The sequence below is a fragment of the Dreissena polymorpha genome, chromosome 4 (genome assembly GCF_020536995.1).
Source record: "Dreissena polymorpha isolate Duluth1 chromosome 4, UMN_Dpol_1.0, whole genome shotgun sequence".
NCBI lineage: Eukaryota > Metazoa > Mollusca > Bivalvia > Myida > Dreissenidae > Dreissena > Dreissena polymorpha.
In genome coordinates, this window is record NC_068358.1 from 115,278,903 (window position 1) to 115,303,005 (window position 24,103).

General features: G+C 35.5%; 2 protein-coding genes across 16 annotated transcripts in view; one reads left to right on the top strand and one right to left on the bottom strand.

Annotated features, from left to right (window-relative positions):
- Positions 1-16,548, top strand: part of LOC127878214 (casein kinase I-like) — a 79,734-nt gene extending 63,186 nt beyond the window's left edge. For 5 of the 15 annotated variants that reach the window (XM_052424716.1, XM_052424714.1, XM_052424715.1 and 2 more), the window contains 4 exons: positions 142-249; positions 7,622-7,642; positions 10,517-10,623; positions 12,654-16,548. In XM_052424716.1, coding sequence (XP_052280676.1) covers positions 142-249; positions 7,622-7,642; positions 10,517-10,623; positions 12,654-12,714 — 297 coding nt within the window. In that variant the 3' untranslated portion in view covers positions 12,715-16,548. Of the gene's footprint in view, positions 1-141; positions 250-7,621; positions 7,643-10,516; positions 10,624-11,754; positions 11,842-12,653 lie in introns of all 15 variants that reach the window. The other 10 variants (XM_052424718.1, XM_052424722.1, XM_052424724.1 and 7 more) reach the window with 7 other exon arrangements.
- Positions 16,549-20,377: 3,829 nt separating this feature from the next.
- Positions 20,378-24,103, bottom strand: part of LOC127878212 (vacuolar protein sorting-associated protein 45-like) — a 32,267-nt gene continuing 28,541 nt past the window's right edge. Inside the window, exons 12-13 of the mRNA XM_052424709.1 lie at positions 22,314-22,445; positions 20,378-21,674 (exon numbers count right to left, since the gene is read on the bottom strand). Of these exons, the coding sequence (XP_052280669.1) occupies positions 21,605-21,674; positions 22,314-22,445 (202 nt within the window). The 3' untranslated portion in view covers positions 20,378-21,604. The remainder of the gene's footprint in view (positions 21,675-22,313; positions 22,446-24,103) is intronic.

The window sequence follows — 24,103 nt, forward strand, 5'->3', positions numbered from 1 at the left end:
AGATGTTTTAGTAATCTATCAAAGAGATCAGTATAGATTGGGTTGAAAGCCTAAAAGCTAAAGAGCTATAAGCCATATTAAGCTGGGATGCTGTCCGATAACCTGGCGTGTGCATTGTCATGGTGCCTTCTTGATTTTCAGGGTGGCTCGAATCAGCGCGAGTTAGCGTGGTGTGAACCCACGCGTGGTGGCCACAGTGCTTATCTTGGCTCAAACCTTGCCGCTGATAGGCATGGTGGGTCAGTGCAGGTAACCCGTCTTCTCATTAATCGTCCTCTCTTTGACCTTCTCTCTTTGAGTGTGCTAGTGTGATAGCTCAGGGTGGGTGTCTTGGTACTCAAGACATTTATAACATAGGGGCGGCTACGGCAGAAAAAATTGTAAATTTTTCAAGTTTTGATTTGATTGCCGTTGAAAAAATTGTTGTCACCTTTGGCAATTATTTTAAGTTTTATATTGAATGAAATTACAATGGTGGTTTGTTTGGCGCATTTTGCATAACGATTACATAGCATTTTATGGGGAATGTCATTTAAATATATTTGTATGCTATCATGATAAAATGTATGATGAAACTGATCTTAACATTAGTCTTCAGCAAAATAAACAGAATATCTATGATTATATTTAAGAATTTGTTCCTCAAGAAATGCCAGTTTTTCGCACCATCACCATGCTTTGGTTTAAATACTTCTGTTCAGTAATTTTTTTGGTGTTTTAATAAAGAGGTTAAAGAATTTTTGAGTCAGCTTATTAGCGAGGCTGTTTTCGGAGAAAACCAGAGGTATTGTCATAGCCTGCTCGCTGTCCGACATCCGCTGGCGTCATGCTAAAACCTTTGCATTTGCTCTAAAATCTAAGTGCTTCCACCTACAACTTTGAAACTTCATATGTAGATGCACCTTGATGAATTCTACACGCCATACATATTTTGGGTCACTAGGTCAAAGGTCAAGGTCACTGTTCTCTTAAAAAAATAAAAAATAAAAATTCTGACAAGCTTTCGCAGCTGAGCGTGGCACCCGTTATGCGGTGCTCTTGTTAAGCTGTATTTTTACAAAAACAGTTAAAATTTTGTTAAGTGAGCTGCCACTTGAATATCATGTCATTCACAATGGTTTCTCCCAGCATGAGAAATTAAGTTTGTTGGCATTGAAAACAATTGTAAGCACTATGCACATTATGAACAGTAGGCTAAATGTCAGGTCAAAATGTGAAAAATGTCAAAATATTAATAATAAAAAATATTATATATAAACAATAATATAAAAATAAATAAATAAAATAGTGCAAAAATATAATGATTTTTGTGGTCAAACACATTTCATTTCAATTGTTATAATGACCAAAAAATATTTGTATAGCTGAGCTGATTGTGAAAATAATATTCACCATCAGCAAAAAAAAAAAGAAAGGATTTTACACTTGGCTGAATAAAATTAATATTCTCTTTATATCATGTAATTTAATATCCTCTATTTATCTTTATCCAAGGATTCAGTTCTCATTGAAAATAATTCATGTCAACTTTTAAATTGAGCTGTGAAAATGTAAATATTACGTTAAATGTTTTTGTCTTGGAATTCTAAATTTGCAGTTGCTAAATGGTTTCATTCTTGGAGAAATGTTTCACTGAATCTTAGGCCTGTTAAGATAAGAGTTGAGATGTTGTAAACAGATCCTTCAATCAGCGCTAGATAATGCACCAGTGCACATGGAAATCTGCAGTCCCTTTTTGTAAGGCTGCACTGTCTGATAGCAGACCAGAACAGCCATTAACCATTTAACATCTGGAAACTAGTTCATACTGAAAACACAAGTAATCAGCACAGTTTGGCATTTTTGGCAAAGAGAGCATTGACATATCAGTATGGGATTAGAAATAAACATAAGCACATAGCGCTGGATTTTTAAAAAAATAAATAATTATATATATTAGTATAAGTAGTGTTTTGTCAATTATGTTGACACAGTCTTATTGACGTAGTTTTTATGGCCCAGCATCTGCATATGCCGAAAGTATATTGTCCTGTCCGTTAATCTGCTTGTCCGTCCATCAGTCCGTCTGATTTTATAGTACAAGGTTAACCTAAAATGACAGTTTAGTCTAACATCAATAAATCTTCCTACAGTTTATTAATACTTACATGGATTATGTCTTTAAGAATATAAAAACACCAACATCATTTGACCTCATTTTTACCTCGACATTGACCTTTTTTGAATTAAGACAAATTCAGAAGGTCCCAATTCTTGGTCCAGTGTTCATTCTAGAAATCGAAAAGTAGGGGGGAATTTCCCCCCTCACTTTGAAAAATAGGGGGGATTTTTCACAAATGGGGGGGAATTGATCAAGTACCATTTATATGTTTTCATTTTCGTTTTAATGTTTATTTGTTTTAACTTCTACATTACTTAAAACAGTCCAGTCATCGAAATACCATTATAATTGAAGTTTACGTAGTAAACGCAGTTTATGCAAAATTAGAAATCCCATTCTACTTTCGCTTTAGTATTTACATTCCGCACTTCCGGTATTTTCTTTATCACGTGACCAAATCAGCATCCCGATTCCGAAAAGTCGAACCCGTACCGCATCAGCAGCTAATTAATATTCATGCGCCTCTGTTTACAAACAAGATAACTGATCGATTGACAACATTATTATATTTATTAACGTTTTAAAAACTTACGAATTCGGAGATGATATATTGAAGAATATACAAATTCGTGCCGTTATTGTGTTCCGATTTGTGACTTTGTCGCCGTTTTTAAAAACGTTATATTGTGCGAAAGAAAATTGTGTTTGACTCGGAAAGATTAACAAAGAAATATGGCGTCTCGTTCTTCGAGGTCGGAACGACGCAATTACGATATGACGAACCCGGAGAATTGGGGAGCTAAAGAATATCGGGAGGAACTACAAAAAATTGGAATCAAAGCCCCGGTTTCGCTCACAAAGGCTGCCTTGAAGGCACTTTACAAAGAAAACAGTGTCAGGAATTCGGACAATGACAATGCCCAAATAAATATCAGATCGGAGGAAAGGCTTCGATCCAGATCGCCGATTATGAGGCAGCAAAACGACACATCGACTATAAGCAGTCAAGGCGCAACCAACTCTCAAATTGACATTGGATTGTGTTTGTCAACACTTAGCAACACGATGTCGGCATTTACCGAGACGATGAAACGCCTGAATGAAAAAGGAAATAGTTCAGGCTCAACAGACACGTCCACGACTTCGACTGACAGCCCCACTTTGGAGGACATCTACCGAGATGGCCCGCTTTCGAGCCGCGGCGCCACAAGCCAAACAGAACCCAGAGGAATGCCCGGGAATGTCGCAGGTGATGTGGGGTGGAAGTCGTTGGTGGAAAACATGTGGGAATCTTCAGTTAGTGGAAACACCCTGAAAGTGTACAGCACGGGAATGGACTGCTACAAACAATTTTTACGCAGCCAAGCTGTTGTGTATGTTGGTGGCAGTCCACCACCAGTGACAAATGATTTACTTATCAATTTTATTGCTTACTGTTATCATTTTTTTAAACTTAAGTATCAAACTATCAAGTTATATCTATGTGGCATTCGTTTCTTTTATATTAGACATGGAAAAGATTCACCTTTAGAGTCAAAATTAACAAACGCTAAGGTATACACATTCCTTAATTCAGTAAAAAGATTGCAAAATAAAGAAAAACGGGAAAGGCTCCCGATAGATATTGTTTTATTAAAAAAGATAGTTCAAAAATTGAAAGAAGGTTGTTTCGGATTGTATGAAGACATTTTAATGTCATGTTGTTGTAGTGTTGCATTTTTTGCCTTTTTAAGATGCGGAGAATTTACAGTGAATGAGAAAGCGCCAATCAATTACAGCACACTCAGATTAGAAGACATTAAGGTTAACGAAGAATTTATCATTTTACATCTAAACCAGTCAAAATCTGATCCTTTTAGAAAAGGTATAGAAATTTTTGTATATGCCACACACAACCAAGTCTGCCCTGTAGCAGCACTCAAAAAATATCTGAAGTACAGGGGACATTCTTACTCAGATGCCCTCTTCATCATGCAAAATGGATCACCATTGACCAGAACAAAATTCATAAGTAACTTAAAACATGTTCTCAGAAGTATTGGTATGGACGATTCTAAGTATAATGGTCATAGCTTTAGAATTGGTGCGGCTACAACTTGCGCAAAATTGAGGATCGAAGATCATTTAATCAAAACACTCGGTCGTTGGTCATCAGATTGTTACACAACTTACATTCACACCGATAAAACTACTATTCAACACGCACAAAAGGCCATGTCAAATTTATATTAGGTAAATTAAAGCATAACATAGTTTGCTTGCGTACTTCACGTTTCGAAGTTGAATTTACCTTCTCGAATGTCATTGACACACTTGTAGAAACGCGTGTTGCATTAGCTGCATTTGCATTTTTCTTGTAAATATGTACAGTGAACCAGCTTTGTTTCCCATATGTGTTAATTTCAAATACTGTACTCGTATATAGACTGATGTTTTCCCCTACACTATGTTTTTTATTATGATTATTACTCAATTGTTTGTTTCAAATGTTTTTGTAAGCCTACTTGATGCTGTCGAATTATATTTGTATATGTACTTTGTACCAAGCCTGCTATCGTAGGCTCATCACTCATCGCCTGCTATCGTAGGCTCATCACTCACCGCCTGCTATCGTAGGCCCACCACTCGCCGCCTGCTATCGTAGGCCCATCACTCACAGCCTGCTGTCGTAGGCCCGTCACTCACCACCTTCTATCGTAGGCCCATCACTCATCGCCTGCTATCGTAGGTCCGCCACCGCCTGCTATCGTAGGCCCATCATTCACAGCCTGCTATCGTAGGCCCATCACTCACCGCCTGCTATCGTAGGCCCATCACTCACCGCCTGCTATCGTAGGCTCATCACTCACCGCCTGCTATCGTAGGCCCATCACTCACCGCCTGCTATCGTAGGCTCATCACTCACCGCCTGCTATCGTAGGCCCATCACTCACCGCCTGCCATCCTAGGTAGCACTCACAATTGCTTTATCAGTCATTCTCTCATATGTACCAATAGTTGCAATGTTTGTGTTTATTTTGTTGAAAATATGTACAGTGATTCTTTTTGTTTAGTATACACAGTGTCGTACTCAAATATAGAGTACTGTTATTTACTTTGTTACTCACTTGTTCCTTAAAATGTTTTATGCAAGTCTACTTGCAAAACGCATGTGTCTATGTATTTCGTACCAAGCCTGCTATCGTAGGCAATTTCACTCCCAGATTATTTTGCTGTTGTTGTTTTTGATGCACATCACTCAGCTACTTGGCCATGCCATGAATTAGCAAGTTTAAAAAGTTATTTAAAACTGATATGTTACGTACTATAGATTCACACAGTCTTATACATAGAAATTAACAAATTGTCTTCATGTTGTGCACAGCTGTATCATATAAAAATATTATTATTGTGTCTCGCTTAATATGTATTGCTCTTCAAGGATTCTTCTTTCTTGGCCACAAAACAATTTATTCTGTCAAATGCGCTTTCCATCATCCCTTGTTTCTTATGGGGATTGGGCTCATAAGCCAATACCAAGAAAGAAGATGGCATACTGGCTTGAATCATACCAGACTTATTTTTGCAATACTTGTATCGTGTTTTTTCTAGTCTTTACCTAGTCATTGTTTAAGTCTGATGTTCTTAGCCAGTTATGCCATAAAATAAAATCCTAAACCTTTTATGCCTTGTCTGATTTTAATTGAGTATAAATTGAAGTTTACGTAGTAAACGCAGTTTATGCAAAATTAGAAATCCCATTCTACTTTCGCTTTAGTATTTACATTCCGCACTTCCGGTATTTTCTTTATCACGTGACCAAATCAGCATCCCGATTCCGAAAAGTCGAACCCGTACCGCATCAGCAGCTAATTAATATTCATGCGCCTCTGTTTACAAACAAGATAACTGATCGATTGACAACATTATCCACCATCCGTCCCCGCCTCGCACCTTGAAGAGCAATGCCTTCTGGTTAAGGACTCTGCCAGTATGCCTTATTTTGTGGGGGATTGGGCTCATAAGCCAATACCAAGAAAGAAGATGGCATACTGGCTTGAATCATACCAGACTTATTTTTGCAATACTTGTATCGTGTTTTTTCTAGTCTTTACCTAGTCATTGTTTAAGTCTGATGTTCTTAGCCAGTTATGCCATAAAATAAAATCCTAAACCTTTTATGCCTTGTCTGATTTTAATTGAGTATAAACTGCTGTTAAATATAACTGCACTTTCCATAGTATATTGCTGACTTAAATAAAAACAAAGGATTATGAAAATAATTGTTCACATGATATTTCTGTATCATTTAAAACAATAATAAAAAAATACTGATTGTCTATCATGATATGATATGAATGATGATATGATATTAAAACCTAAGTCATGTAAGTGTCTTAATTAATGTATAGAATTAAGTTTTTACATTCCAGTATCAAAGGACAATTTTCTTCCTTAATCATTCACGAGTCGCATCCCTTTATTTTTTAAACGAAATTTCTTATTTTTTAATTAACCCAAGTATCATTTTAAACGAAAATTCTTTAAAGTTTATTAACCCGTGAATCGAAGAGTTAATTCCCTTTGATTTCTGGTGTTTTTCTCAATAAATACGCGAAGCAGAATTTAACAGTTTAAAAAACCTGTAACGGATATCGAGTGCGCGAATTTTCTCGCACACATGCTGCAGATGTGCGCGATCTTTGAAAAAATAGCGCGAATCGCGCGGTCTAGAATGAACACTGTTGGTCTATCCAAAATGACATTGTTTTGTAAAATATAAATAACGCTTTGTACAAAGCTTCAAATATTTGCATGGATGACCTCTTTGAACTTAATCAACACTCCCTCAACACTTTACTTCAATCTAAACTTGGCAGAGACCTACTTTAGGGCTAACGCTAATGCATTAGGTCCAAATTCTTTGTTAACCTAAAATGACATGTTATGGCTAACATCAATAATGCCTCCTACAACATTTGATACATGAATTAATGATATCTTTGAATACTATCAACACACCCACATTAGCTGACCTCATGTTTACCTTGACATTGACCTACTTGGGAAACAGAAGGTCCAAAGTATTGGTTAAGCCGAAATGATGGTTTGGTTTAACATCAATATCACTTGCTACAAAGCTTTGATGTATGTATCTGGGGTGTGATTCCTCCTCCTTGTAGCTGAGTTCCTTCCTTTTGAATGTCAAACTTCTTTTACAAATAGTTATTAACTTTGCTGGATCTATGTACAAATGATGAGTTTTATTGAATGGATATGGGGGCAAGGCATTTTACTCCCCTGAGATTATTCTTAAATCACACACCCGATGTTTGTATAATATTAATGAACACTCCCAAGACACCCACATCATGTGACCTCATCTTGACCTTGATTTCGACTCACTTTTGAAATAAGATTTCTCTAATTGGCCAATAAATCAATACTTACAAAGCTAAAACTTGAGGCATATGCTTGTTTTAAGGCAGCATCTTGTTTTCTGGAAACATTAAATTCATTGTTGTTACAACATATTTACAGGCATTTTTAAGAAGAAAGAGCGTTAGTATTGTTTTTATTTACAATTTTACCCATGGTTACCCTACAATTTTACCCATGGTTACCTTCCTACAGTACATCCTGATGTTTGCCGCTAATTCAACTTGGCTGTTGCTGTTACTTGCATTTGGCTTAAGTACCTAAATAAGCATAGCAGCTAGGATGACCTTGTGAATGCCTCATTTAAGAATCTTGTTTGTTAGATGTATTGGTAGAAGTTTTCTTTGCATTGTATGAGCATTGTGATTGATATTTTGTAATTTGATCTCAAATTAATGTCTTTATTAGTATAAATGAATTGTACCATTCTCAATTTTTAATGTGGCTTTCTATCATGTCTGTTTTTCTGCGTGTCTTCTATCAGTTTCTTCTTCCTGTCTTTGTTCTATGATCACTGTAATGCTATTGGAGGTTTGAGGTTGAAACTGTGGCATCTGTCCTATTCCTGTAACAGATAACACACGTTTCCATGTACCCTCTTACTGTATGCAAGATCTATTGAGTTTTCTTCTGAGACAACTGGATTTAATGCATGTGTTTAAAGTGTCTTCCAGATAAGCTTGGCAGTGTGCCAACCTTCATGTCATGTCCTGCTTTTATGGATTTTTTTTGGTTATGTCCCCCACTATAGTAGTGGGGGACATATTGTTTTTGCCCTGTCTGTTGGTCTGTCTGTCTGTTGGTCTGTCTGCGCCAACTAACATTTTGCAATAACTTTTGCTATATTGAAGATAGCAACTTCATATTTGGCATGCATGTGTATCTCATGAAGCTGCACATTTTGAGTGGTGAAAGGTCAAGGTCATCCTTCAAGGTCAGAAGTCAAATATATATGGCCAAAATCGCTAATTTTATGAATACTTTTGCAATATTGAAGATAGCAACTTGATATTTGGCATGCATGTGTATCTCATGGTGCTGCACATTTTGAGTGGTGAAAGGTCAAGGTCATCCTTCAAGGTCAGAGGTCAAATATATGTGGCCCAAATCGCTTATTTTATAAATACTTTTGCAATATTAAAGATAGCAACTTGATATTTGGCATGCATGTGCATCTCATGGAGCTGCACATTTTGAGTGGTGAAAGGTCAAGGTCAAGGTCATCCTTCAAGGTCAGAGGTCAAATATATGTGGCCCAAATCGCTTATTTTATGAATACTTTTGCAATATTGAATATAGCAACTTGATATTTGGCATGCATGTGTATCTCATGGAGCTGCACATTTTGAGTGGTGAAAGGTCAAGGTCATCCTTCACAAGGTCAGGGTCATCCTTCAAAGTCAAACGTCATATAGGGGGACATTGTGTTTCACAAACGCATCTTGTTTTTTTTTTATGGAAGTCTCTTCTACGAAAATCTAAGTTAGGCGGACAGTTTTCCCCAGAGTAGTCTGTGCAGGCTGCACAGGCTTCTCTGGGACAACACTGCATATGCATTAAACCCAGTTTTCCCAGAAGCTGTCTCAATTAATCTCTTGATCTTCCCTCTTTCAATGTTTGATGTCATATGGACAAGTATATCTTTATTAAGTCCATGCCAGTATGATATCTGTCTGTGTAATCACTATTATCAACTGCTTCTTGGCAACATGCAGTTTTGTGTATGTATGCTCTGTATTCTATTCCAATCTATATACTGCACACTTGTACATGTAGCCAGTGTATCACAGACCTGGCCTAGAATATGCACACCTATATATTATACATGTACATTATAAAAAGCTTTTAAAATCATTATTGATCATTAATAAAAGATATGTTTTGTAAAAAAATATAGCATCAAATATTTACCATACCACCAACACACATTTCTACCATATGTAATGCTTTAATATAAATTGTGTCTTTATTGATAGTTTCTTGCTTTTCTAAAATAACTATAATTCAATAATTAATGATGTTCAAAATAGCATGTGTATGACAAGAAAGTAAGTTTGTTGTGATGAGGGTTTTAACCCTTTTAGCGCTGGAACCGAATTTTGAAGGCCTTTGCAAACAGTTTAGATGTTCTTTAAAAAAAATCGAAGAAAACGCTAATTTTAGAAATTCAGCAGACGACATTTTAGCAGACGACAAATTTCCCAGCATGCAAAGCGTTGATGTCTATTATGGTACAAAATGTATGAAAGCTTGTAATAATTGACTTCAAAGATTAAGATTGATAGAGATATTAAGAACAAGCAGTTGATATATCCGATACAAAATTGTTACACATATCTACAATCTTATTTTACACCGCAAAAAAAGAGTATGATCACATGAAAACATGAACATGAGCTGGTCACTGAAAAAAGGGGCTTAATGCATGTGTATTATGTGTAGTCTCAGATAAGCCTGTGCAGTCTGAACAGGCTAATAGGGATGACACTTTCCACCCAGACTTGATTTTTGTTTAGAAAACTCTTCCTTTAAATGATTTTTTTTTATATAAACTGAAAGTGTCATCCCAGATAAGCCTGTGTGTACTGCTTAGGCTCGTCTTGTACTGCGCTTTACATGCACAATTTAAGCCCAGTAAGTGCAATATTCATGCACTTTAGTCAGCTTAAGACAATTTTAGGCAAAATTTGAGATTTGAAATTACTGGTCATGCAAATATTTTCCTTGACATGAAATTGTGTGGGTTCATACAATCAGGCATTTTTGTTTGACTTCATACTCAAGGATCTTTGTAAAATGTCTGATAAAAGACTGCAAACTTAATATTAATTGGACCTTTGATTACATGGTTTCAGAGTACCACACAAATGAGGGTCAGACAAATAGTTTGGTGTCACAACCTTGAATTGTTATGTAGCCCTGTACAAATTAACCATTGCACATACAGCTTAATCTCAAGCATACATCTCTGTATGACGGTGTGTCTGTGTGTTGCAGGTGGTCAGTTCACACAATGGAGAGCTGGCACCAGATGACCCAACTGCAGGGGCCTCAAACACTCCAATCACTCAGCCCCCAGCAGTGGAGATAGTGGACGAAACCAAGTATGTATGGTACTCTCATGGCATAGGCTCTCTCATGTATCATATACGCAGTTGTGTATCATTTGTGTTAACGTTTAATGCTTGCTCGTTCAGTTAAGTTGCATGCAGTTTACTTTCTTTATGAAATTCTTTTTTGCCCCTGTGATATTTCAAGTTTAATAAAAAAGAAAATGCTGCAGACTTTTCAAATGATCATGCATGACTTTTGGTCAAGGAATGGTGTAAAAAAATGTTTGTGATTTCTTAAAAGTTAGCATGGAACAGTTGGATTCTTAAAAACAAAGACCATATATTTAAAAATAGAAAATATAAGGTCTAATTTATAGTAGAGGCATTTTATTATATTGTTATTTTACAAAAGAAACTAATAGTGTTTCGAAGATAAAAACTTCAAGCATGGTCATTTCATTCAAGAAAAAAGGATTATTGTAAATGTGCTTACAAGTAAAGACTAACTGTTGAAAAAGTGAACAAACATGTCAAATTATTTAACTCAATTTTTAGTTTTATTGCTTTATCAGGATAAAAGTATAAAATGGATAAACACAATTAATATAAGAATACACATTTCTACATAAGGTTCAATTTAACTGTCTTTTACATAAGAACTTAATAGTTTACAGTAATAACACCTTCATTTTCTTACTGCATCTAATTATAGTTCTCTGCTTGTTGTTCTTATGTTTGTTGTTGAGAAATGTTGAACGGAACTGTGACATTGATGCTTTTGCCCACATTCTTAGTCTCTGGTGCTAACAAATGTCAGCAATTACAACCTAATTTTTACATCGAACATAAAATTTGTTCAATATGTTTTCTGTAACTAAAAAAACAGACATACTAGGCTTAACTAAGTGTTTGTAGTCAAGTGTGACTTAAAAATCAAGAAGTCCTTAACAACAATTGAGAACTGCATTTGACAATATTTAAGCCGCAAGTTTGATTATTTTTTTTTAAAGGTGCTATGCAATTAAAAGTAAGAGAAAGTCATTGTCATTTTCAAATTTAAATCGAACCAACAGGAAAAAATAACCCAATTCAACACTAATATAAAAAGCAACACATCGCAAACAAAATCAACCAATCAAAAAGGTCCAAAGCAATGCTGAAAGGCATTTGTTCTGTTTGCAGGTGCTGTTTCTTCAGAAGACGCAAGAAAAAGCGTGTTCGTCGCACATGAGCATCAATCTGACAGTTCTCGTTTATATTCCTTGTCTAGTGAGCTTTTAGCTAAGTATGAGAGGCATTGTGCAAAACTCATTTACTGTGTCTGATACGAACAGCCTAGTCCGAGACCAGCCTGTGCTTTTGAGCTCACTGGTTATGATTGGCACTTTCTGCTATAATGTCATGCCAGGTTTTAAGTCTAATTAGCAGACATTATGACAAATCATCAGAGTATATGGAGGCAGAGGTTTATCTTTGGCAAGACTGTTCTGATTTGTTTTAAGGCTCTTTTTCGCACAATGCCGCTCATAGAATAGTGACTTGTGTAAACTATATACCTTTGTATAACTGTATATGTGAGGTACCTCTAATGGTCTACGCTGTAAATGAACGATGATTCGACTGGAGCGCAGATTGTGTTTAAGTAGTGTAATACAAGGCAGATATTGTGATGAAATCATGCTGTGAAATACTGCATCTTCAGAGGGCAGTGAAAACTTCTACAAATAGATAAAAAGTGGACGATTTTCAATGATAGACTAAGACTATTCTTTGATATTCAAATAAAATTTCATCAGTTTTAAAGGGCTGGTAGAAATATTTAAAGAGTTAAACCAACAAATCTGGGGGCCGACATGTACATGCTAGCATGAATTGCTCAATTACTGGATATTGTGAAGCTGTGAATAGAAATGTTTTAGTTAGATTTGATCTGTTTTTTTCTCACAAAACTGTACTTAAACAAAATTCTAGTCACATCCTTTATGGCTGGATATTATGACATTCTTAATAAAAATGCTCTGTTATATCGTACAATATCTAAACAATGGTTGTATAATACAATATTGATTGTCTTTCTGAAGATGTTGCTGTTTCCGACGGACCGTGAAGCGGCCACGACACAAGGACAAGCGGCGGAAATGACGGCTTGGGTTTGGCCACAGTCTGGATACTGCACCACTACAGCTCACGCCGGAGGATGAATCCTCACCTGCCGTGTTTGGCACTCAGCTTTCCAACTTTGCATTCGCAAATCAGACCTTCTTATAACTCTGGCTTAGATCTAATGTCTATTGAGTCATCTAATTACTTCATCATTTTTTATGCTTTTTTTATCCTATTATTTTTGTCTGGTAATATTGGTTAAATATAATGTACAAAAGCTTTACTATCTTTTTTAAAATAAATGGTGTTTTTGTTTTTTGAGCTAACTTCATTCACTGTTAGTTTTGGGCTTTGCTCTATATAGAATTTTAAGTGAGCTTACCATGACAAAATATAAATTTAGATTATACATTTATCTAGAAGTAAAATTGTTTTAAGTTCCCTGATATTGTGATGAATATTCAGAAAACAAACCCTAAGCTAATTTAACAACTTTACCTTAGTAGTTATGTTTGGTCAATTAAAAGTGTATCAGCAGAGATGTTGCAATGAGATAAATTTCACACTAATGTGCTGAAAGAAACACAGGGTGAAAAAAAGACACCTTTATGTGTTGTTATTTTCTATGTGCTTTATATTGCTTTGATCAGGTTTATCCTGTTTAGATTTCCATTTAATTTCCATTCATAAAAAAAAACAAATTTTAATTTATAGACTTGAGTTGCGTAAACAATCAAGAAAAGCTTCATTTAGGTATTGGCCTATGCAATATAAGGCAATGCATGCAATAGGTTCAATGATGGAGTGATTTGTTCATTATAAATTATAAAAAAATATTGGATGAGCAATTATCCAATTTGTTAACACAATTCTAGCTGATACTTATGTGTATGTCACAAATGCAAATGTGATAGCTGTTGAAAATCACTTGCAAGGATCCATGGTTTTAGTATCCAGACTATGGACAAACATTGGTAACATTGTTGTTCACTTATGAATACATGCAATCACAAATTGTGCACAGTGTATTGTAGATTAGTCAAACTTCTGTCTGACTTTACACACTGCAAGTTTGTTGCTGTGTCACTTACCTGTGTGTTGTTTGGTCACATTTTTGGCGGAAATGCTGCCCCATTTTCAATCTCAAAAAGTATATAAAAAATATTTTTCTGAAATGAATGTCCAAAATTCTCGATAGAAGTTATTTTTTTTTCTTTTTAAATATAAATTGCAACATTCAGTTCCTGACCCCATCCGGCATTGTAATTGAAACCTTACCAAATATGATGTAACACAAACTTATTCACAGTCTTAAAGTATTTTCCAGCAAAAAGCACAAACAATCATTTTTTCCCAGTCCAAAGGGTCCAGGTCCATTCCCAATATGGTGGAAAAAACACAGCTAGAATTGTAAATTTGCATAGTGTGTTTCTACATTTATTAGTCCAATGTACAGATAAGTGACAGTAACTTGTTCATGTTATGTGATGTTCTTTTTCTGCCATACTAACGTATGTTTTCATTGTATTGCTCTTTAAAATGGTCACATTTGTACACATGTATTCCTGTAAAAAAGTAAGTTATTAGTTATCTCTGAAAAATAAAAAAACAAATCCAGACATTGTGATTATCATAATTGTCAGGATGATTAGAGATGCACCAATTTCTATTATTATCTTATTTATTAACCGGTAATATTACTGCATATTTGAACCTGTTTAATATAACACATTTTCACAGTAAATTCGATTATATTGTCTTAACATTTAGTACATTTCAAAGTGTATGTATAATTGAATAGGAATCATTATACATTACTGTTTCATCTATCATTTATTTGAGAGATTGATTAATCAATAGCATTAGCAGCATGAACATTCATTTTGACATTTTTGTTTTGTAAATAGTCCATCATATTATTATATGTTTGCATCGCAGTGAGAAACTGAATGGGAAGAAAATCTATTTAGTTTTGGCCGAATGTTTTTCGTTTTTATCTGCTCCTGTTATGTTTTGTTTGACAGGTGTACAGAGATCTATTGGCACACATATGTACTTTTTAGAAATTGTATGTTTTAGAGGGAAATGTAAACGTGCAAATGTTTAAATTGAATGTGAGAATCAGTACTTGTGTTTTATGATGTTTTATGTTTGTATATATTGCTTTCACAATGGTGTGTTTGAATTATTAACACTGAAAATACTACCAGTAATATATATAGACCGTGCTCTGTGAAAAGTGGTTTTCATGCATGTGCGTTGTGTTGTCCCAGATTATCCTGTGCAGTCCGCCCAGAATAATCATGGACAATACATTCTGCTTTCAATGTATTATTTGTTTTAAAGATAGTTCCTCTTAGCAAAACTCCAGTTAAGACGGATATGTCGTCCCTGATTAGCCTGTGCAGACTGCACAGGCCTATCTTTGACGACACTTTACGCACATGCATTAAAGCCCCTTTTCACAGAGCATGGCCCATATATTAGATTTTTTTACTTTAACTACTTAACCTTAAATTCATTATAGCATACCTTTCGGAACTTGCAACTTCTTGTTACAGACTGTATCGAAGTTGATTTGGTAATCCATGATAATGTTAATTAATTATGATTCACAAATGATCTTTTTACAAAATTTTAGCAATGCTTAAGTTGCACAGAACAAACAGTTTGTAAATATTTGACTGTCTAAGGCATATTTAGCAAGTGTAATGTTTCACTTTTATTTCTAAACTGATGCATTACAATGGCAGGGATATTGCATAAATTAAAAAGCTGTGCTTTTTAATTTTATGGAATTATTTCTAGATAAATGGAATAATTTTACATGGATTAGTAGGATTAGTGGATCTCAATATGTAAGGTTACAAGGTCATTGTGTGTAAAAAAAAATGAAGGATAAAATGTATGATAGTTAATTCCAGTAGTTAGTTGTAAGTTGGTCAAAATCATGTGCAGAGTTGGAGATATTTGCATTTAATCAATGTTTTGCCAGCTATTGGATGATTCAATTATCAGAAAATATCAAGTTTGTCTTGTTAGGGCTATGTTGATGTAGCTTAATGAAAGATATACTCTTTATGTAAATAAATATAGTAAACCTGTTACACATCTGCATTTACGACCGTTTATCCAAGAGTCATGCTGTGTATACTGTATTTTTTGGTTGTTTATTCTGAATTCTGCAAATGAACATGTATTAAATTTGTATAAACTTGGGAACATTATAAGATGATCTGTTCAAGTTTTGTAAATATTTCGAAATGAACAGTCATCACTAATTGTTGCAAGTTTTTATTTGCTTGTTTTACTGTAATGGATAAGTTTACATTGTATAGTTGTCCACCCAACAAAAATGAAAGAAAGCTTGTCTTCAAGTAGTTAAGATAATGGGATGTTGCTTTTGAAAGGCAGACAAAGAGGCCCATAACCTGTAGATGTTGATGATTAATTGAAATAAAATTAGTTTACCAATTTGCCTTTAGTGCATTAGCTCCATGATTGCTTTCATATTAAACTGTACTTGGAGTTTTTGCTCAAAAGGGACCTTGTGTTAACATAACATTTGTGCGTGTGTTTACTTTTTAACTTATGTTTGCTTATTTTAGATAACTCAATTAATTCTGCTGCTTTATGCCTAATGTTGCACTGTATATTTATGATATTCCATTGCAAGCAGAGTTTGAAGGTTAAAGAACCCTGCTGTTGTTTTTTTTCTTGAATGTAAAGGCTTGTTTGTATCATGAAAGTGTTTTTTTTGTTGACGGGGTCAGCTGTCTGACCTTTGGTCAGTTTGTGTGGGTGCACATCATGAGATCATCACAGGGTTGAATACAACTCCTGCTTTTTGGAATAAACAATTTTAAAGAACAATTATTGATTTTATTATTTGTTCCTTCTTTATGTGTACAAATATCATATATTGCATTATGAAACTTTCCAATAGAAATTGATTGCTTAGGTGAGACATTGAAACCAAGTTGCCTAGGTGAGACATTGAACCCAGGTTGCCTAGGTGGGACATTGAAACCAGGTAGCCTAGGTGAGACATTGAACCCAAGTTACCTAGGTGAGACATTGAACACAGGTTGCCTAGGTGAGACATTGAACCCAAGTTGCCTAGGTGAGACATTGAAACCAGGTTGCCTAGGTGAGACATTGAACCCTGGTTGCCTAGGTGAGACATTGAACCCTGGTTGCCTAGGTGAGACATTGAAGCCAGGTTGCCTAGGTGAGACATTGAACCCAGGTAGCCTAGGTGAGACATTGAACACAGGTTGCCTAGGTGAGACATTGAACCAAGGTTGCCTAGGTGAGACATTGAAACGAGTTCACCTAGGTGAGACATTGAAACCAGGTTGCCTAGGTGAGACATGGAAGCCAGGTAGCCTAGGTGAGACGTTGACCCAGGTTGCCTAGGTGAGGCATTGAACCAAAGTTGCCTAGGTGAGATATTGATCCTAGGTAAGACATTAAACCCAGGTTGCCTTGGTGAGGCATTGAACAAAAGTTGCCTAGGTGAGATATTAAACCAGGTTGCCTAGGTGAGACATTGAACCAGGTCACCTAGGTGAGACATTGAACCAGGTCACCTAGCTTAGACATTGAACTGGGTCGCCTAGGTGAGACATTGAAACCAGGTAACCTAGGTGAGACCTTGAACCCAGGTCGCCTAGGTGAGACATTGAACCCAGGTCGCCTAGGTGTGACATTGAACCCAGGTTGCCTAGGTGACACATTGAACCCAGGTCGCCTAGGTGACACATTGAACGCAGGTCGCCTAGGTGAGAAGTTCTAACCACTGCACTAATCAAACAGCTCAGACTTAATAATTTTCACCAATGACTATTGTCCCCAGACACTTTTCCTGTGAATTAAAGAAGGGACATCAGTGCCTTAATGCCATGTTTCTTGTTATCGAAATGGGAAATATTTGAGAAGCAACTGATAAGAGTGGTTTCACACTGAAAAGATATTAACAGCACAAACTATTGAACCACTTAAGTTGGTTGAGCCCCCATGATCTTGTCAAAAGGTAGATCTGTCACTGAAGGTGATTAATAACCTTATGTAATGCTTTGAAATTTATGTAGAGGTTTGACATAAATCTTGAGGTTTGACTCCGGTGTAAGGTTTGACATATGTTTAAGTTTGACATGTGTAGGGTTTCAAAAAGATCAAGAAGGTTTTACACAGATGTACAGGTTTAACAAAGATGTAAACTTTTACACAGACGTAAGGTTTGAAACAGATGTAGAGGCTTGACAAAGATGTACAATTTTAAAACAGATGTACATATTTGACACAGGTGTAAGATTTGACACAGATCCATCACTGAATGTGATAAATAGCACTATATACTGTTTTGACACAGATGTACAGGTTTAAAATTATAGGCGGTATTTTGACTTTGATGTCACAGTATGTATGACCTTGAAGACAGCAATGTGAATTGCATGTGAGGAACACCATCTGATACAGGTTATCGTTTGTACCAAGTTCTGTCAATACTCTTCTATCCAAATGAAAATGTATTTCGAAAAAACAAAAACAAACTCATTTCTTGGTATTTAGATGGCTAGAAGTAATTTAGGAATGGTAACAACTGGAATCATATTTGAATGCCCCTTTTAAATCACATGTTTTGGAATATATATGGAATATTCAATTTTCACCAGCCACTGGTTGTGATTATGACATGTCATTCAAATGGGTTCAATTTATAAACAAGAGGACCTCAAGGATCTTTGAACGTTTACTTTTGACAACAGGTGCATGAACTTATCAAACTAAGTATAGGACCTCTACAAAGTTACCAACCAATATTCAAACATCCAGGCATTGTCATTTTTTAGAATTCATAATTATTTTGCTATTCAAGGCTATTTAAATCTTGCTATTGAGGTGTGGCCATTGTCGACCCCAAAGGCATGAGATGAACAATGAGTAAGATCACTATCTGATGTTACGTACAAAATATAATATCACTGGGCTTTGTTGTTTCATATATTTGAATATTAATTTAGCTATATGTTCATAGTTTAAAGTTGACCCCTGGGGTGATGTCACTTTTCATTTAAAGGGCATGATTAAAAAATAATGAGAGGACCTCTATGTGGTGCTGCATTCTGATTATGAAAGCAATCAGCTTTGCAATTTCACCCAATATTTGTTTTCCCCTGCCATGAGAGTAGCAGAAGGGCATGTCGTCGCTGTCGTTCTCAAACCTCGTAGCTCCAAAATTTTCAATTTTTTTTCCTCGTCTATCGAAAATATGAAGTCTTGCGCGTATTTTGTGCCATATCTTGTAGCTCTACGCCAATCAGAGCCCTTGAAAAGGCCACGTGACGAAATGTTGTAGCTTGATTGTTGTCTTTATTTTCGGTGAAAAGTCGTAGCGAAGTCATTTCACCTATAGGTACGTTATTTTGTTTTGACAAATTTGACAAAAACGTTTTTATATTTGCAGCTTCGAGGTTTCCTATCAGGAGGAATTGTCATACCTCATAAAAATAACAAAACTGTGGTGACAAAATATCGTAGCTACCATTCTAAATAACAGTATGACTTACGCATCTACGTCTTTTACCGTATTTTGCAGCTTCATTTGTTTGGTATTTTTACAGAATTTCAATTTCTAAAACATCGTTATTAAAAAATGTGAAGTTTTTTTCTCTCTCCTGAAAAGTTGGCATTTTGTAATTACGAGGTTTGAGAACGACAGCGACGATATAGTGCTATCCTTGTCCATGTGTGTTTGTTTCTTTGTTTGAGTTGGACATTTCATGTCTGTCTTATAACTTTGTTATACATTATAGGTTTTTCAAATAAATTGGCACAAATGATCATCATATAAAGATGGAATGTCGCTCATTACATCGTTGCACATTATTGGCTTTTGCAATAAATTTGCATAAATGACCACAACTCAAGACATTTTGCATGCAACAACCATTACTCTTGCTATAAGGTTAAGGTCACAGTTGACACTAACGTTTTGCATAATCCATGTATGCATTTAGTGAAAGTACATGTTCGTGCTGGGCCAATAACTTTGCTGTGCATGACGGGAGTTTTGAAGTAATGGGCACACATGATCATCATGCGAGTCGTGTTCTGAGAAAACTGGGCATAATGCATGTGCGTAAAGTGTCGTCCCAGATTAGCCTGTGCAGTCCTCACAGGCTAATCAAGGACGACACTTTCCGCCTAAATTGGATTTTTGCTAAGAAGAAACTTCATTTTAACGAAAAATGTAATATAAGCGGAAAGTGTCATCCCTGATTAGCCTGTGTGGACTGCACAGGCTAATCTGGGACGACAATTTACGCACATGCATTATGCCCAGTTTTCTCAGAACACGACTCATATCAAGACAACTTGTTGCCTGCAACAACCATGTGCCTTGCTTCAAGGTCAAGGTCACAGTACATATTTCTTAAAGTGCAAAAATCTTTGTTGTGCATTACGGAATTTTAAATTAAATTGGCACAAATAGTTGTTATATTTTGACAATGTGCCAGGGCAAACAACCAGGATGGTCGTCGTTTCGAGGTTAAGGTCACAGTTTCCAGTGAAATACAGAGGGAAGCCATGTCCTTTTTAGTATTTTATGTAAGTAAATGAAAAACTGCTTACAATTATTGGATAATAGACAATTTTACTTGTAATTATTGGACGCAAGAAAAACTTGAAATGTGCGTGTTCAATAACATTTTATAATTTACTCTGATAACATCATATACAATAAAGAATTAATGTACAGAGTATGGAAATATTGCACAGAGATATGCAGTGAATAAGAAGATTAAAAAATTACTGCACATGTATATATCGTAATTGGTGACAATATGACATTAATAACATGTTCCCTAGGAGAAAAAGCTAATCGTATTGCATGTCAACTTCAATTATGAAAAAAAAATATAAAAATAAATTAAAATTACTTAAATCAGAACATTTTTCTGTGTGGAGTATTTTCATATTTTACTTACAATATTCTATGAAAATAATCATATAACATGTATTTTTGTATAATACCAGTACATTCAATAATGATTCAGATAAATGATAATCACGCTATAAAATACAAAATAAATTCACAACAAGTATAACAAATATTAATACATTCCGATGCTTCACTTAAATATTCAGATACATACATTCTAATGATCTATATTATCAAAACTGGAATGATATTGGTGGAATAGCAACACTACAATCTGCATTGGTAATCAAAATGCATGAGGCCTCTATATGAATCATGAATCATCAATTGATACTTTTTTAATTACAATCATAATAGTAAATCTAAATTCTTGAACATGGTTTGAAACCAGGTTTGCATGATCTATTAAAATGTGGTCAATAACATTACTAGATCAACTAATAAATCGCAATGAAAGTGAAAAATAAGAAACAGTTCATACTGTATTGTTATAAATACAATTTTTCCAGCTTTTAAAATGTTGATAAAACACGTCCAACATGCGCCGTGTCCCCATCATTTATGCACAATAATGACATTAACCACAGTCTTCATAAAATCTCCTACATAGTCTGCTTATCACTACTTATAATTTGTGACACTACCCTGACCAAATACAGCTAGCAGCACTTTCTGTTTGATAAGACATCCATACATCACAGCTCCCAACAATTTTCAATTAACCCTGTACAAGTAAGAAATCAGTGGAAAATTCTCATTAAAGCAGACAACAACTGTGCCTCCATGGTTTGATAGGTGCCAATCAGGACATACGACTACCAACTTAATAAAACTTAATCTTATGAGACTAAATTTAAAATATAGCAATAGAAATTAAATATCAACTTGCAGAAAAGCATTTTCCTTGGTCATTTTTTTAAGTGGCGGCTTAATCTGCAATCTAGATTGTTTCTAGCCATTGGCTCCTGCAGTCTATTTCTCTCATTTTTTAATTGCATCTTTTCTTCCCATTACCACAGGCTGCACTGCCGTCTGCAACTCTTCCAGAAAACTGAAACATGTAGCAGCGAGAATAAAACCTGTGGTGCTTGAAAAATAGTTTATTAATCTGTGAGCATACATACTGTGGATATTGTAAAATAATCCAACAATCTAGTTAGTATAAACGTATAGTGCTTTTAAAAAAGTCTAACAATCTTTTAGTTTAATCTGTAGAGTATGTAAATTAGTAAAATAGTATAAGATTCAAAAGCATGTTACAATGTGCAACAATATTTTTGCATTTTTGAAGTCATTACATCATTTCATAAATTGACAGGCTTATATCGATGAACTTAGCCAATTCAGTAGGCCTAGACTTAATGATGTTGTCATGGAGATGTCACAGACCTCAATATCGCAAAAGACACACTAACATCAGCAAAAATTGTAATGTTTATTTTTTACCATGATATAACTAACCCCAAATATATGTTATATTACTTAGTAAACACAAAAGTAAATTGTAAAGAAAACTGTTAAGCATTTGCAACTTTTCTATCCAATATAGTGCAACTTTTCTATCCAATATAGTGCAACTTTTCTATCCAATATAGTGCAACTTTTCTATCCAATATAGTGCAACTTTTCTATCAACTTTACTGCAAGGCAGAAGCAGCACACAACTAAAACAGTCATTTGATGAACTGACCTTTTGAAATTGTGCACAGCAGTTCCTCCCAACACTACCCTCACTCCAGGGGAAGATTTGTTGAGTTGATGAACAGTCAGTGCCTCTTCAAACGTTGTGCCACCAATTATAAACACTATCACATCCTGAGGCCTGAAACAAATATTAATACCATGGTCTAACTATAAATAACAAGGGACAAAATTGTCACAAAACCAGGTTTTCATTGTGAAAAAAAAATCTGATAAAGGGAGAAAACTCAAACTGAACTTTTGAAATGACCAAAAAAAATTAACCCCCTTTGTAAGTTTTTTTTTTTTTTTAAATCTATTTTTAGTCGTGGCGACCTTGACATTGGAGATATTGACGTGATTCTTTCGTGGGACACACCGTCCCATGATGGTGAACAAATGTGCCAAATGATTTTAAAATCTCACAATGAATGACATAGTTATGGCCAGGACAAGCTCATTTATGGCCATTTTTGACCTTTGAACTCAAAGTGTGACCTTGACCTTGGAGATATCGACGTAATTATTTCGCGCGACACACTGTCCAATGATGGTGAACAAATGTGCCAAATGATTTTAAAATCTGACGATGAACGACATAGTTATGGCTCGGACAAGCTCATTTATGGCCATTTTTGACCTTTGAACTCAAAGTGTGACCTTGACCTTGGAGATATCGACGTAATTATTTCGCGCAACACACCGTCCAATGATGGTGAACAAATGTGCCAAATGATTTTAAAATCTGACAATGAACAACATAGTTATGGCCCGGACAAGCTTATTCCGCCAGCCCGCCAGCCAGCCAGCCAGCCCGCCAGCCAGCCAGCCCGCCAGCCAGCCAGCCTGCCCGCATTCGCCAATCTAATAACCAGTTTTTTCCTTCGGAAAACCTGGTTAAAAAAAACCATGCAAATGATCAATGTCTTAACAGACTGTAAAGATGATTTTGTATCCCCGTTGGCATATATTTGCTGTTCAAACATACTTTCAGCATACTTTGCTTGATTGCAGACATTGTATGATTAAGCAAAATAATGTTAACAAGAGATTGCCAAGCAAATTATTTTTTTTTATATATTTGTTGCCATAGCAACCAGAATTTTTGACGTAGGAACAAAATGAAATGACGTGCATAATCTCCATATTGCCATCTATCAATGTCTCAAGTTTCATGAAAAAATATGAAGACCTTTTAAAGTTATTGCAGGATCCAGAAAAGTGACGGACTGACTGACAGACAGGCTGACAGACAGACAGACGGAGTGCAAACCATAAGTCCCCTCCGGTTTCACAGGTAGGGGACAACAAGATGTGTCACTGTCAAAGATGCCATTCAACAAATCCTTGGACATCTTTATTTTTAACTTAAGTGTGATATGATCTTTGGAGAGAAAGGAGACACATGGGCTGCAAACATGCAGTAAGTCATTTTAAAATTCCCTAAAGTTTAAGCCAGTCAAGGTATATACATGAAGTGCCCATATTTGACCTCTTGCCTATGCAACGTTTGCATTTGTCTTACAAACAGAAGAGTTGCAAATGACATACCAATCTGGCAAGCTTTTGTGACAACTATTTTAAAATTGACCTATTTAAATCATGTAGCTATAGTCTGGACAACCTGTTGGCTTACATTTGACCCTTGGCATTAGAGTATGACCTGAATCAGTTACAGTATATCTGTATTATGACCATATTTGATATTTAACTTAACTGCGTCATTCACTCCTGTGATCTGGGGACACTAGTTTAGTGCATGATATGCCATCTCCCGATGGTGATTATCTATTACTAGTG